This window comes from Mauremys mutica, chromosome 1 (genome assembly GCF_020497125.1).
Source record: "Mauremys mutica isolate MM-2020 ecotype Southern chromosome 1, ASM2049712v1, whole genome shotgun sequence".
Lineage (NCBI taxonomy): Eukaryota > Metazoa > Chordata > Testudines > Geoemydidae > Mauremys > Mauremys mutica.
In genome coordinates this window covers 323965519-323981793 of record NC_059072.1, presented here as the reverse complement: position 1 = coordinate 323981793, position 16275 = coordinate 323965519, and the positions used below count along the sequence as shown (strand labels likewise).

Below are 16275 nucleotides of genomic sequence, written 5' to 3'. Positions count from 1 at the left end.
AGTTCCACTGGCAAGCAATAAAAATAAGGCACAAGTATTCAAGATGAGAATGTAAACAATAGATCATCACAGCTACTTACAGATCACATGCAGAACAGTGGTGACAGCGGTCAGGCTTGATTAGTTGGCATCTATCACAATATCTGATTGCTATGTTCAAATTTTAAAAGTCAATCTGTTAAACAGGTCTTTGTAAAATTAAATTACATACACACCACACAGAAGCTCCCTATGTTCAAGAGACTGTCTCAAGGACATCTCCCCTCCCACTTCCATTCTGAATCGCATAAGATTGCGGTGGCAACTACAACAATTGCTTACAGAAAAATGTAACATGAAAGTATTTAGTGTAGCAATATCTGTTTCTATTGTAATAAACGCTTTTTCAACTCTTCCTCTTCATTTAACCTGTTCCTCGGTCTCCCCTCCCCTGATCCTCCAGCACATGCTTCCCTGCCACTTGGTTTCCTTTTCCTCTGGATATGCTACCCAGACACCGGGTCCTCTCCTCCCCATGTGCCTCTTGACATACTACTCAAGCCTTAGTCCTCTCCTAGTCCTATTCTGCTGACATGGTATCTAGCAGATGCGGTTAGGCTGGCTATTACTCCTTCTCAGCAGTTGCTTTTAACAGGCCTCCAGACTCTTCTTGATAAAAAGATGGCACACCTGTAGAGGCAGCTATAAAGAAGGAGAAAAGCCACCATCACCAGGCAGCTCTGTGCTGACAACCAGCAAGTGCCCCACAGACCACCAATGGCCCAGGAACCACAGTTTGGGAATCACTTAAATGCAAAATGAATTTACTCAAGATAAACATTAACAAATCTCATGACTTACTATTAAGTGATAAGAGAGACAAGGTGAGTGAAGTGTATCTTTTACTGGACCAACTTCTATTGGTAAGAGACACAACAGAAGTTGATACAATGGAAGATATTACCTCACCCACCTTCGTCTCTCTAATATCCTGGGACTGACATGGCTACAACCACACTGCCTATTAAATGGTATAACATTTGTAACTTCTATTAAAAAAAGACCATAGGTCTTGGGAGTAATCAATAACACCACTAGTTTTAGAGTAGTAATGCAGTTACAGAAATCTAGCTATATTGTATTTAGGCATCAGAGAAAGTCATTTAACAGTCTCTCATGATATTTTCAGGGAAATTGCAATAGTATTACTTTAAAATAGTGAAGGTAAAGACAGAAATAGCTGAAGCATCATAAACATAATGATTAAACAGCTCTGTCCTGAGAGTTATAGCTGATATTGGAAGAAGAATTTACTGGCATTTTAGCTTCCATAGCCTCAATTCTGAAACTGTAGTGGAAGTAAATTCAAGCCTTACATGTTCATACTTAGAGGATCAAAGCAATAATTGGGATTAAATAGAAATGAATATAAAAAACTCAGCCTTCCAACTCTGTTCTTTCAGTCTATGTAAGATTATTATAAGCAGAGCGCAAGATAAATATTTTCATGCTGAATTTGTTTTGCAAAACAGGCTCTTTTTTGAGAAAACTGTTCTATTTACTGGCTGCTTGTAGAGATCCACAGACAAAAAAGAACTCTGGCATCTCATGGGGAAATATGAAGTCATGGCCTTTTGCAGAAATTATTTAGCAGACAGTTCACATAGCAACATCAAAATAAATCTCATGAATTGGACTATGAGCTTTTGGACAACTGGACTTGTCTGCATGCCTCACCCCTTGATGCTGTTGTGGTATAGATAGGCAAGTCTTTAGCAGCTCTTCTCAAAATGTCCTGCTGGGATTCTGGTCTCTCTTCTCTTTCATATTGTTCTTTATCAGATTTTGATAAGCAGAACTGCAAGAGGGGGCAGAAGAATAGTTTTTAACTGCATGGACAATCAAGGTTTATGTTAAGAGAGAATGGTTTGAATTCTTTACCCCTAAAGAAGCAGCAATATCTGCCTATCATCTTACCAAACAGAGGAGAAAAAGTAGTAAATGATAGGAGGTACAGCAAGAATTTCCCCCCACACATTCTGAAATTACACGATTGATCCTTTGTAACTAAACTTTAACATGCTAAATTTAAAGGAACTGTCTTTGTCCTAGTTCCTGCCACTAGATTTCCCTTTGCCATACAAGATTACAAGATGAAGACTTGTACTCAGTGGCATTTTATGAAGGTGGAAACTTCCCTTGAAACCATGGGTCTAAACCCTGTCCCAGAGGTGCTTGGGGATCCCATGAGTTCAGAGGGCTCTGTAATAACAGAGGGGGGAGGGATAGCTCAGTGGTCTGAGCACTGGCCTGCTAAACCCAGGGTTGTAAGTTCAATCCTTGAGGAGGCCATTTAGGGATCTGGGACAAAAATCTGTCTGGGGATTGGTCCTGCTTTGAGCAGGGGGTTGGACTAGATGACCTCCTGAGGTCCCTTCCAACCCTGATATTCTATAATCTAACCATTCTTGCCACAGGGAGAAGAGTCAGGCTCTATGTCTGCCACTCCGTATCTCTGGTGGGCTTGCAGACAGAGCAGGAACAGGGAAAGCTTTCTTGAAGTGGAAAATAAGTAACTTTTCAGTCACACCTCACCAGCTGAAGGGATACAGCTGGTAACTTTAATGAAACCATCAGCAATGGTCTCAAGCTCCATTAGCTATATTGGCAGAGCTAGTAATGTCAGTGAAGCCACAAAGATAGTTCTTGGGGGGAGGGTTACCAACTTCTATAAGACATGAGAAGAACCATACTTAAGGCTCACCAGTTAGAAGCTTTGCCAGAATAACCTGGAGAGCTTGTACATTCCTGTGACACCCAGAAATTAGTACTCACTAAAATTATAAGCTTCATCCCCTCGCACATCCATGAGGCCCAAGGCAGTTACAAGCTTCTCTGCCAGAGACCTTGGCACAGAACTTATTGCTTCCCTAAGGAGCTCTAGGTTCTGAACAGGGTGAAATCTTTTAAACTCTGAGCTCCCAGCAGGAATCCCTGAAGGTGCCCTTTCCTTTCTATATGCACTACTCAGTGTCTCCACGCCCACTCCAGTGAGGAAAAGATGCAAACCGGATTAAGAGTGTATCATTTTAACCATGTTGTACTTCTTGATTAGTTCATGCGGGTTTTCCTTGGGCCCTGTAACATCCCCTTCCTTTGGAATTCACCAGAGTCTAAGTGGTTGGGGAGGGAGTAAAGAAGAAGAAGTGAAGAAATGGTACCTCTACTACTACAGGAAGAGTAGGAGAGACTGCTGTTGCCTCCCCATGTTACTTCCTAAATCCAGAAGGCTGAAGATTCAACCCACATCTCTCAGTAGTCAGGCAAGATTCCACTGCTGTATGCAGTATTGCCAGCTCCAATTTTTTAAAAGTCATAACACATCAGTTTCCAAAAATTATGAAATTGGCTTCAAATCATGAATTTAAAAAAGAATAAATATATCCTGTATTCTTTTTATTTGCCTTCAATATTTTGAGGCATCAGGGTGCACTTGGGTCATGTTTAAAAGCTTTTCTCCACAACCACAAGGGCTAGAAACGTCCCTTTTTAAAAAATAAAGGCAGATTTTCACATAATTATTTGCCTACAGGAGATAGGACTTTAAATAAAATAGCAAATATTGTGAGAGTTGGCAACACTGTATAAGTACGAGGAGTACCGCAGTACACATTTGCTGCTGCCTCTCAGGAGGCCTTGTCAAGCGGAGACTGCTGCTAGGTGGAGTCTGCTTGGTGTCTTCAACCCCGGGCCAGAGAAGTGGGCAATTAACTAAGGGTACGTCTATACTACCCGCCGGATCAGCGGGTAGTGTTCAATGTATCGGGGATCGAGACGCGATAAATTGATCCGCTAATCGACGCCCATACTCCCCCTTGGCAGGAGGAGTAAGCGGAGTCAACGGGGGCACCACGGCAGTCGACTCATCGCCATAAGGATGGCCAGGTAAGTCGAACTAAGATACTTCAACTTCAGCTATGCGAATAATGTAGCTGAAGTTGCGTATCTTAGTTCGAACCCCTCTGCTAGTGTAGCCCAGGCCTAAGAGAGTAAAACTAGCCTTAAAACACTAATTAACAGACACAGCTAAACAAGCCATCCAACTAATGCCTAGACAAAACCCTAAATCTCTAAAATCGTGTGGTTTAAATTTTTTTTTCTCAAGTTGTCCTGTAACCATAACAAATTGGCTAACAAATGTTCAATTTCCCAAAAAAGTTATGTTTACATAATTATGTCTATTGAATATTAATGGGGTCACAAGTCTACCCACTCGTTGGGCAACAGATGCAAATATTCAAAAGGGATGAAAGTTACAGATCAACAAAACATCAACAATTGTGACAAAGTTCCAGCAGCTCTTAATGTAAACAGTAACAAAGAGCCCCTTTGTTTCCTTCCTCTCTTTCTGGGATCTCAAATAATGTTGATTGTTCTTCCTTATTATAAAATGTGCAGGGATTACACTTGCACAATAACAGGTGTGAAATCTTTTTTAGTACATTAGTAAAATCACAGGATGCCATTCATTTTACAAGAATGGGTATTTAAAATAATAAGATTACGTGGAACATCTATGTTTTAAAACAATTGGAAAAAATTAAGTGAGAACAGTTTAGAGACAACACTATATTCTTCCCTGGTGCCTGAATGAAGATGACAGACACACACTGTGGGAGAAGAGTGCTCAAAGGAGGAACATGGCTTTTGGATAAGCGCATATGTAGAAATTTTCCAATTCAGACCTGATTTTATCAACACTTAAAATGGCTGCACTCTTTTTAACTCTCTGCTACTCACTGAAAGTTGAAGCCTTGCTGCAGCTTTTATTACAGCGAGTTATAAATAGATGTTGGCAGACAGAAGTAACCAGGCAAGCACCAAAATAATTATAAAATACACTGATGCTCAAGTTCATGTGGCTCTACAAATCATGGAGCAACTAACTGGTTGAGATAACTGTTTGATCTGCCAAGTGTTTTGTCATTATCATACAGAACAGGCTCCAATTGAACCAGTCATATGATTTGAAGGCCAGCCTCCGCAGTGAATTTACAACTTAAAATATTCAATACTACTTCCTTTGCTCAGCTAACCAGCAGAACTCTCTCTTCAGCTTCCTCTCCTACTCTACTGTAAACTTCTGTGACACTTTATAGATACATATTATAGAACTACAGTGTCTGCTTTTCCATTGCAAGTATGTTTTCACCTGTACAAATTTGCTTCAGGCTAAATGCTGGCTTTGAGAGAGTCATCCCTGCCAAAAATAGAATAAAAAAATTTCTGTTTAGCCAGTTTTAAAGTTACAGGAAATAGAGGGACAACTTTAATCGTAGTTTTGATATTAAGCCTATAGATCAATTGACTTACGGGAAAAAAATAAAAGCCATCAGGTTATAGGTTAATTCACCTAATAGATTCCTTGGAGAGATGATTATATTATAATTACCTCTGTCAATAAAGCTAGCACTTTTTAATGTCAGTGTTTAGAGATTTCTTTCTATATTGATTTAACAGTGCTCACCACGCCTTGAGCTTCTAAACAGACTTATCACTGAGCATTACAGTCCTCTTAAAGTTACACATATTTATTGTAACCTATCCTTATCCAAAGAAATGTCACTGAAAGAGTTCAAATAAGGGTGTGTAATGAAAATACATACAGACTGAGTCACTGAGCTTGTTGTGTCTTAACTTATATTTAGTTTTGGCAGATTTTTTTTTTTAATAATTTTGACAGATAATATTGGTTTATTTTTAAGCATTTTTCGATTTTTGTTGATGTAAATTTTCACAGTTGCACAAAAATATTGGTTTTAAGCATTTTTTTTAATCAATTTTAATTTTCACAGTTGTGGGAAATTAGGGGCGGCATCAGACAGTAATTAACGATACACTGATAGAGAGGTTGGGAGCTTGGTGGGTGGCCTACTGGTTAGTGCATCTAACATACAATCCCTTGTCTCTTTATTGGGGGAGTGGATACCGGTGCCTGGTTCCTGACCCCAGGTCAAGAGTGTTGGGGCCTTCCCCCTCCATCTGGGCCTTTTCTTTTAAGTGGGCCACAGTAGGGGGACCTGGCCCCTCCCTCTCCAGCGGGTCCCAGCCCAGAGCCCTTTGGGAAGTAACATTGGCAGGTTCTTCCCTGTAGAGAGCCCAAGCCTGCTGCCCTGGGCTAGTGCTCCTTCACTTTGGGGCATGGCCCCGCTAGTTCAAACAGTCAACAGCTTCACAAAGTCCAAATGAGCCGGGCCTTGCAAAACCTGCTTGTTCTCCAAGTGGGTGGTGGTTGGAGAAGGCACTGCCGGGGGGCCTTACCCGCTCTGTGGGCCCCTCTCAAGGATCCACCTTCTGTCTGGCTTTCCGGAGAAGGATTTTTCTGTCCTGCAACCCATCAACCCTTTGCCTGGGCTTCTGAGCTCCTCTTAACCCACTCCTCCACATTGCACATGCTCAATAGGCCTATAGGGATGGGGTTGCCTGGGCCTAGTATAGCCTTTTAACCCCTTCGGGCCCAGTATGGGGTTTGTATACCCCATCGTACAGGCACTGGGATTCAAAAAGTTAAAGTTTTATAACCAAATTGTCAATGTCGCGTGTCAAAATACACAAAGTAAATATCATTCAATCAATCTCACGTTCTCAAGCAGCATTTTTCTTCCTTTTCCTGTCAATTTTGATTAATTGATAGAAATATTTTTAGTCAGATTGTGTGTGTATGGTGAAATCAACGTTTACCAACATTTACCCATAAAAATGAATCCTTTCAAGCCTACTTATATTTTATTTATTCTAAATACCAAACTGAAGTTATTTCTTAGCAAAACATTGTGGTGTCATATATACTCACATACCTTATTACTTGAACATATACACCTGAATGTCAAATTTGTGACCACTTAGAAACAAGCATTCAATCTGAAAAAATGTCATTAGGTTATGATGATCTTCAAAGTAATTTAATTATTTACATTCACGATATGGCAGCATGCTATTTATTTCAGCTAATGGGAACAGAGAAGATGAATTACATTGTACTTTAAAACAAGTATCACTGCTGAAAAGAGTTCAATGGTATAAGTAGTGTTGGCATTTTTCCATCATTAAATTTACCTCATCAGAGGGGGAAGCAGGAGATGTAAAAATCGTCTTCCAATAGGACCATACAAACATGACAAATGACAGATGAAAAACCACAAGGTAGACAACTGCAATAAAAATAAATATAATAAGATTTCAGTGTATATAGCTGAAAAGACCTAGAATTATAACATAAAAATGCAATGGTTTTGGGTATAGATAAGTTATTTCTCTTCTGCAAGCCAGTAAGATAAATTGCACTTAAACCCACTGGATAATTAGCACATCTGAGTGGGCTTAGCCCTATAAAGAAGTTGTCTAAATCCACTTGATAGCCCACCAGATATGATGAGTGCTACTTCATCTTCAGAAATGATTCATTTAATTGGCTACTAAAATAATGATGATCAAAATCTTGGTCATGAAGCAATTTCCCCACTTACACTCCCACTTTTTTTTTTTTTTTTTTTTTTTTACACAACTGAATGAGTGTCATCATGACAGCAGCAACCCACAACTTTAGAAACACACCTTCATTCCCACGTACCCACCCACAGTAAAACTAAAATAAAGTGTCTGATGTCTGAAATAGCAAAATAAAAAAGCTGGAAGTATACATTTAAATTATCTTGACAGACAGGCAACAGTATATTCCAATTGGTTCGATTACTAAATTCAGTCCATGTACAGTATAATATATTGTTAGCAAATGAAGTAAATGATACCAGATGCTGAAAACACTCAAGTTAATGTAAAATTTGGGTTATGCAATATATATCTTATAAAGTCTAAGCATTGCATTAAAAAAAGTTACATGCCAATATTATAACTATATTTTATTACTACTAGGTGTTGAAAAGGGGTTGTAAATAATATTAAAATGTAAATGTACCTGTACTGTAATTCAAACAAGGTAAACATTAAATCGCATTTGGATTTTGCTGTAATTTTTAATATACTAGGCTCCCACTTTGATTCCATCTTGGAAAAGCTATTCTTTACACTTATAATAAAGGGCTAGGGACTAGATAATGGGAATTCTTGATGTAACTTCTTATTTCTGTATGAACATTTGTGATAATGAGAACTTCTGCCTTTCTGATTATTTTTTGTCTGTATAACTCTTGGTGCCTTCTCTGCCTCTACCTGCCAAATAAAAAGGAATATTTGTAACTAAAATGTAGACTCAGCACTATAATAAATAAATAATAATAGGAGATATACCCATCTCCTAGAACTGGAAGGGACCTTGAAACGTCATCGAGTCCAGCCCCCTGCCTTCACTACCAGGACCAATTTTTGCCTCAGATCCCTAAGTAGCCCCCTCAAGGATTGAACTCACAACCCTGAGTTTAACAGGCCAATGCTCAAACCACTGAGCTATCCCTTCCCCACTGTCACAGCCATAGTGGAAAGTAGGATCTGCTGGCCTTTAACACACAATGGACTCAATTTCTTTTAATGGTGCTGACCTAAGGAAAAGGTGTAGCTAATTTCAAGATACGTTATGATATGTTTATGATTAGTTAACAGTGTCTGGGAGACTCATGAGAACTGGATGACCCAACTTCTCCTTAGGGTTGCAAAATAAAGTATTTCTAGGCTCTCTTCTGGACTAAAGGGAAGCATCAGCACTGCAGACAACTTGTGGTCAGGTTCCTGAAAGAGTTGGATATAATCTCATGTGCAAAAACAGAAGCAGGACCCTTGTGTCAAAAGATGAGAGATTTGTTCTCTGGTGTTAATTTCAAAATCATTTAATGGCAGCTATCATCTCTAGCATTTTGGGAGGAGGGGAAGGAAACCAAGAAGCAGTTGGCCACTGATCTGTAGTATGAAGCAGACACACATCTAGACCACAGCCATTCTTGGTAGGAATTATATCAGAGGTTTATAACTGGATTCATGGCGCTGGAAAGAGAGAATCCATTGGGTGATTTGAAGACATCACAGGAGATTGAGCAAGTGCTTAAAATGACATGATGAATATAGCACCACAATTTATGGTGCTTGGGTTAATGCTGGTGGCCAGGGCTGAACAAAGTCATGATATCCAAGACTAGTTTGACCAGTTTCTACTTCTCTGTAACATTTTGTGAAGATCTATCTAGATCAGTGGTCATCAACCGGTCGACTGCGACCGACAGGTCGATCCTAGGAGAATCTCCCAGTTGATCGCAATCTCCGGCAGCGCAGCGGGGCTGCCACTAACACAGGCTCCTTGCCTACCCCAGTCCCACACTGCTCCTGGAAGCAGCCAGCATGCCCCATGGCCAGGGGTCTCCCTCTATATGCTGCTCCTGCCTGCAAGCACCATCCCCGCAGCTCTCATTGGCCAGGAACGGGGAACTGTGGCCAATGGGAGCTGCGGGGGTGGTGCTTGCAGAGAGGGGCAGCATGTGGAGCCACATGCTGCCCCCTGCCCCCAGGGGCACGTTGGCCCCTTCTGGGAGCAGCGTGGGGCCAGGGTAGGCAGGGAGCCTGCCTTAGCAGCAGCCATGCTACACCACCGACTGGAAGTTAAGCGCTGCTTGGCGGGAGGCCACACCCCAATCCCTAGCCCTGAGCCCCCTCCCAGAGCCAGCACCCTGAATCCTCTCCTACACCCCGAACCCCATGCCCCAGCCCTGCCCCCCCTCCCAGAGACAGCACCCTGTACCCCTTTCTGCACCCCAATCCCCTGGCCCAGCCCTCCCAGAGCCAGCACTCTATACCCGCTCCTGTACCCCAACACTCTGCTGCAGCCCAGAGCCGCCTCCTGCACCCAAATTCCCTCCCAGGGCTTGCACCCCAACCCCCTTCTCTAGGCTCAGTCCAGAGCCCCCTCCCACACTGCAAACCCATCCCCAGCCCAAACCCCAAACCCCTACCCGAGCCCAGTAAAAGTGAGTGAGGGTCAGGGAGAGCGAGTGATGGAGAGAGGGGGGAATGGAGTGAGAGTGGCGGGGCTTTGCAGAAGGGGCGGGGCAGAGCCTGGGTTGCCCTTAAATTCAAAGTGGTCTTGGGCATAAAAAGGTTGGCAACCACTGCTCTAGAGAGATGAAGGCAGAACTCATTGTATGCTGATGTGTGGCATCTTGTGGAAGTTGAAAATAATTGGCCACTGATTAGATGCCAAATTTAATACCGTGCTATTTTCAATGCAATACCAATGAATAACACTAAAGTAACACAGCTAACAGCAGTAAGATAAGAGCAGTGGTCCCAAAACTGTGGGACGGAGGAATGTTCGGGAGGAGTGTGCAGCATAGCCAGCCCCCACGGGGGGGCAGGGACGGGGCACCACCCAGCCCCACTCCGCCCCCAGCGGGGCACAGACAGAGTCCATTATGGGTAAGGGGGGGCATGACATAAAAACTTTGGAGACCACTGGATTAGAGTGAGGCAATTCCAGGATCTGACCCGAGGTGGGAGCTGAGAATATAAGGAAACAGGAAAAGAGGGGTCTCTCTTTAAATTGCTGACATGTTTATACCATAAGGAGAATGCACTGATACATTCAGCTTCTTGCTAGGCTAACTTTAACAGTTCCTAGGTCTGCATGTCATATGTTTTAAGAATGGAGATCTATACAGGTAACGTCACTGATGATGTAAGAATACCTAAAGATGAACGTAGAGCTTACACAATGCAAACTGATTAGTCAGACACCCTTACTGGATAATGGAAGAAAAATGACTGAACCTTCCTTCCTTCCTGCTAAATCTGTACCTAGGAATTGAAGAAGCCATTAGAAATCAGGCGAGCAACATACTTGATGTGTGGACCTGGGGACAGTTAACAATGCTTCTCCAATGCACCACATGATCTACGCCTCCTACCAGAAGTAAACAGGAACCACTGACTGTTGGTATGATGCAGACCGACTCCAAAAGGATAAAGACCTACCTTAAGGACCTATATGAGCAAAGCAACTAAGCTAACACAAGACTGTAGCCTAAGTTGTTCCAGCATATTTATCTAGTCAAAGAAATCAAAGTGCTGAATCATCAAGCTGCTGTGACTCAAGCAGCCTCAAGGCAAGATATCCTCTAACTGGTTTTGAGCACCAAGTACACTTCTGTCTAAGAAGATACATGAACTACTTTAACTCAAATTAAGCTAAGAGACAGAGAAACCAAGGAGTGGTCCAGCTTGTCAGCTCCCATTGAATTCCCTTCTCCATCAGATGAAATGAGGCTGAAGTAAAGTTAACAGCAGCAAAACTGCAGCCAAATAACTATCTCCTTCCTCCTGGCTTCATTGCTCTTCACCAGCCTAAATCCTATTCAATTTCCCAAGAGGCACATTTCCAAACTAAACAGCGTTGGAAGATAATGGAACACTAATTAGCAGGCATGTCGATGTCACCGAAATCCTGAAATTGTCACCCCCACAAGCATTCCATTTACTATATTCATACCTTACTATGTAAGAGTCTTAAAACTAGCCACTATGAACAGCTGCTCCCACCTACTTTTGAGATTAAACAGCTGTGTGGCGTCAGGCAGCAAACCTCTTAAAATGAGGAAATAACATCAACCATTTATGTTATCTTCCCTTCCAAGAAGGGGGAAGCTTGATCTACTTTGCTATGCTGATATAGAAATAAACATTTAAAGAAGCTATATTTAATGTTTTAAGGATGGCATAAAGTAGACAGTAAGCTTGTGGCACTTCCATCTGCTCCAAACAATGCACACACACACACACACACACTGGATAGGGCCACACTTAACTCCTAAAGGGGGAAAGAGGGTATGTTGTTGTGCACAACATGAACCTTAACCTAAACTTCTTCATGCACTTGGCTGTTCCTAGGGTTTTTCCTAATAGGGCACTTCTGCCCCTGCCCCTATCTCCCCTGCCTTAGGCTTTGTCTACACTGGTAGATGAATGACAAAACTTTTGTCGTTCAGAGTTGTTAAAAACAAAACAATCCCCTCCCCCCCCCCCCGGAAAGACAAAAGTTTTGTCAAGGAAAAGCACCGGTGTGAACAGTGCTTTGTCGGTAGGAGCGCTCTCCTACCGACAAACAGCGGCTACACTGAGCGCCTTTTAACGGTACGGCTGTAGTGGCACAGCCCTGTCGCTAAAAGCTGTGTAGTGTAGACATAGCTTTAGAGGGAGATTAGAATGATTTTAACATTCATGGAATAGAGCTAGTGGGACTCAAGTGACATAGCAGTCAGCAAAAATAACTTTATATTCGTATACAGAGTCCTAAAAACTGCCACCATGTGACATGAATGCTTATTTCTTTATGAAATGTTCCAGGGAACTAGCACTATACAGAACAAAGAAGATGGGATCTTCTCTAAAAAGCTTCATGTCTAAGTTTAGACATAATAGGAGGCATGATAAAAACAATAAGGTGGGTTGGGGAAGGAGGACAAAGGTAAATTTAAGATTACAATGGAGGTGGCTGGGTAAATCAGTGCAAGGGGGTGAGAAGAGTGGAATAGTTAGAACCAGAAAGAGGAAGTGATGGATGCACGAGGGCAGGGCACAAATAAACTGTCTTAGCAGTAGGGAGTTAACTAAAACACAGAAGATTACACTTAAAATGCAAGTTCTTTGAGGGTTGGAGGCCTCTCTAGCGCGCGCGCGCGCACACACACACACACACACACTCCCCTCCCCCTAAGCCCTTACTGGGGCTAGGTGCTACTGCAATGCAAATAAGCAACTACAGATGGTAGCACAGACAGTAGTTAGTGGCAATGAGGGCAGAAATTTGTGGCCGTGCTAGCAATACTTAGCAGAAAGAGAAAACTGTCTAGACTTCTTGCAAAAGTGATGAAATCAGGAAGATAGAGAACTCTGCAGATGACACCAAGCTGGGAGGGGTTACAAGCATTTTGGACGACAGGATTAGAATTCAAAATGGTCTTTATAAATGGGAGAACATCTAAAACCAACAAGATGAAATTCAATAAAGACCAGTGCAAAGTAGTACACCTAAAAAGGAAAAATCAAATGCACAAACACAAAATGGAGAATAACTGGCTAGGCAGCAACGAAGGATCGGAGTGAGAGGGTACAGGGACTCACAAACTGAACATGAGTCAGCAGTGCGGTGCTGTTATATAAAAAGGCAAACATCATTCTGGGCTGTATTAACAGGCATGTCTTGTGTAAGACATGGGAGGTAACTGTTCCACTCTATTCGGCACTGGTGAGGTCTCAGCTGGAGTAGTGTGTCCAGTTTTTGGCACCACACTTTAAGAAAGATACAGACAAATTGCAGAGTCTCCAAAGGAGAGCAACAAAAAGCGGTAACAGGTTTAGAAAACCTGATTTATGAGAAAAGGTTGAAAGAACTGGACTTGTTTATTCCAGAGAAGACTTGGGGGGAGTGGGCGGGGAGTTGGGGGAGAGGAAACAGGACCTGATAAGAGTCTTCAAATATGTTAAGGGTTGTTATAAAGAGGACGGTGGTCAATTGTTCTCCATATCCACTGAAGGTATGACAAGAAGTAATGGCCTTAATCTGCAGCAAGGGAGATTTAGGTTAGATATTAGGAAAAATGTTTTAACTACACCTCTACCCCGATATAACGCTGTCCTCGGGAGCCAAAAAATCTTACCACGTTATAGGTGAAACCACGTTATATCGAACTTGCTTTGATCCGCCGGAGTGCGCAGCCCCGCCCCCCCAGAGCACTGCTTTACCGCGTTATATCCGAATTCGTGTTATATCGGGGTAGAGGTGTATAAGGATAGGTAAGCACTGGTACAGGTTACCTAGGGAGGTTGTGGAATCCCCATCACTGGGAGGTTTTTAAGGACAGGCTAGACAAGCAGCTGTCAAGGATGGTCTAGGTATACTTAATCCTTTCTCAGTGCAGGGGGCTGAGCTAGATTACCTCAAGCTCCTTTCCAGCCCTACAATTCTATGATTTCTATGTCATACAGCACGGGAAGCTGAATGTCAGCCCTCTACAGCTATACACTTCAAGGGGAACAGGAGCCTTTTGAGTGTCCTGCCCAGATGGGTCCAGCTGCTACTGTATGCCATGCAGAGGAAGTCCCTGGGATCAGGGTCCTGTCCTTTGGAGGTTGGCCCTATGCTGAACAGGCCCCTGCCTCTCTATCCTGCCTCACGTGCTGTCGTTACTGCTGCCGTTGGGAAAGGGATTCTGCATGCAGGTGCCTCTTAGGGTAAAGATGGGGTGGGGTGGGGTGGGGTGGAAGCAGGGCCGGTGCAAGGATGTTTCGCGCCCTAGGCGAAACTTCTACCTTGTGCCCTTCCCCGTCCCCGAGCCCCCGCCCTGAGGCGCCCCCCCCGCGGCAGCTCCCCCCCTCCGCCCTGAAGCGTCCCCCCTGCCCCAGTCACCCCTGCTCCACCTCCACACCGAGCACGCCGTCGCTGCTTCACTTCTCCCGCCTCCCCGGCTTGCGGCGCCAATCAGCTTAGGCGCCACAAGCCTGGGAGGCGGGAGAAGTGAAGCAGCCATAGCGTGCTCAGAGAGGAGGCGGGGGGGCAGGGGTGAGCTGGGGCGGGGAGTTCCCCTGCGTGCCACCACCCCCCCTTACTTGCTGCAAGCAGCCCTCCCCGTGCTCCCCTGCCCCAGCTCCCTCCGCCTAAATGCCGGCGGTGACCGGGGCGGACAAAGATCTGGCCGCCGCGGTCGCTGCCGAAGAAAATGCCGCCCCCCAAATTCTAGTGCCCTAGGCGACCGCCTAGGTCGCCTAAATGGTTGCAATGGCCCTGCGTGGAAGACACCAGATTCAGCAGCTTCCCGTCTAGACTCCACCCAACCTGCAAAGGCAGTAGTAGCAGGACTCATTGAGGGCAACCCTTCAAAGATCCTTGTGCTGGCTCCAAGTATAAATATGCATTAGCTGGTTTCCTATTAAGATCTGTTTATTTTCTTATAAGTACAAACCAGATGAAGGAAAGGAAAGAATAAAATAACCCCAGCACCAACTAGCAGGGAAAGTCATTTCACAGTTCTAACATAATTGGAGATCATAACCATAAAGTCTAACTTTGTTTGACGTGTTAAGAAAAATCTGTAAATTTAACAGCATTTTAACTGCAGTCAACTAAAGGGATTGGAAGAGTTACTTCTGCTGTCTTCACTGAACAAATGTAAGTTGGCAGACTAAGTGGTCTAGTGACACTGAACTGACAAGTGGAAGGGGAATGTATTCAGGGCCCCTACTCAGACTTTGTTCATTAATTAAACAGGTGCTGGCAATACTGCACAGGGAGTAGCTGAGTGCTTAGAAGAAGAGAAGGTCTTGCATCACTCAGTAGTGCTGAGGCTTTTGAGGGATCTATATGAAATCTTCTTCAGATGAAGAAAGGGTTTCACTGACGAGAGGTTCAAGACTGACAGAAAGAACTCTACAGAAAACCCTACAGAATTCCCACTGCACCAAACAAAATAAAAATGCACTTACCACTTACATTTAGTATGTTTTCTAACAACCTGTCTTACAGAATCAAAACATGTGGGGGAACAGAGGCCTAGTTTGTACATAATTAATAAAAAGGGTTTTCTTAAACTCTTGCGATAATCTTCAGATAGAGTAAGCAACTTTGGGAAACTGGATTAGACATGCACACCCAGAGACACTCATGACACCACACCACTCTAGATTTCCTCATGTGGTTATCGTTAGAGCCTTGCATGTGTATAGGCTTAGGGTCTACTGGTTTTCATGTGGTTGTATATCAGATTCAAAACAATTCACATGTTTAAAAATAAGGCAAATTAGGGGAGAAAATATCAAACAAGAGATAGATCACTCACGTAGTTCTATGTACTTATTGTTAAATTAAATAGAAAATTATAATCAAGCACTACTGTAACAGGATTTAAACATAATACACTTGAAATGTGAGGCAGAAATTTATCAGCAAGGATATGGGCTCTTGGTTTAAAAATCACAGGAATCTATTGATACCACCTGGGCTGCTAGAGTGCTCATTTTTCTACTGATGCAAAAAACACAACAAAAACCTGACTATAAGAGCTATAAAATTCAAGTAAAGGAGATTTCATATCAACACCTAAATGTGAATGTTTTCCTGCAAGTTAGACTCGTTTTGTTATTTCTTCAAAAAAAAGTAGAAAGAATTAGAACAAACAAGATTTCTCTTCTACTGGTGATTTTTTTTGGGGGGGTATAACCTGTACAAATATGTTCAACTATAGGAAAAGGAAAGGCTGTTCAGTGATCTGAGGATCGGGTCTTAAATATCTAGATTTCCTGGGCTAT

General features: G+C 42.9%; 1 protein-coding gene across 1 annotated transcript in view; it reads right to left on the bottom strand.

Moving 5' to 3' along the window:
* ZDHHC20 (zinc finger DHHC-type palmitoyltransferase 20) overlaps window positions 1-16275 on the bottom strand; it is a 74824-nt gene that overhangs the window by 26604 nt on the left and 31945 nt on the right. The window contains exons 3-5 of the mRNA XM_045017636.1: window positions 7096-7190; window positions 1717-1837; window positions 81-150 (exon numbers count right to left, since the gene is read on the bottom strand). Of these exons, the coding sequence (XP_044873571.1) occupies window positions 81-150; window positions 1717-1837; window positions 7096-7190 (286 nt within the window). The remainder of the gene's footprint in view (window positions 1-80; window positions 151-1716; window positions 1838-7095; window positions 7191-16275) is intronic.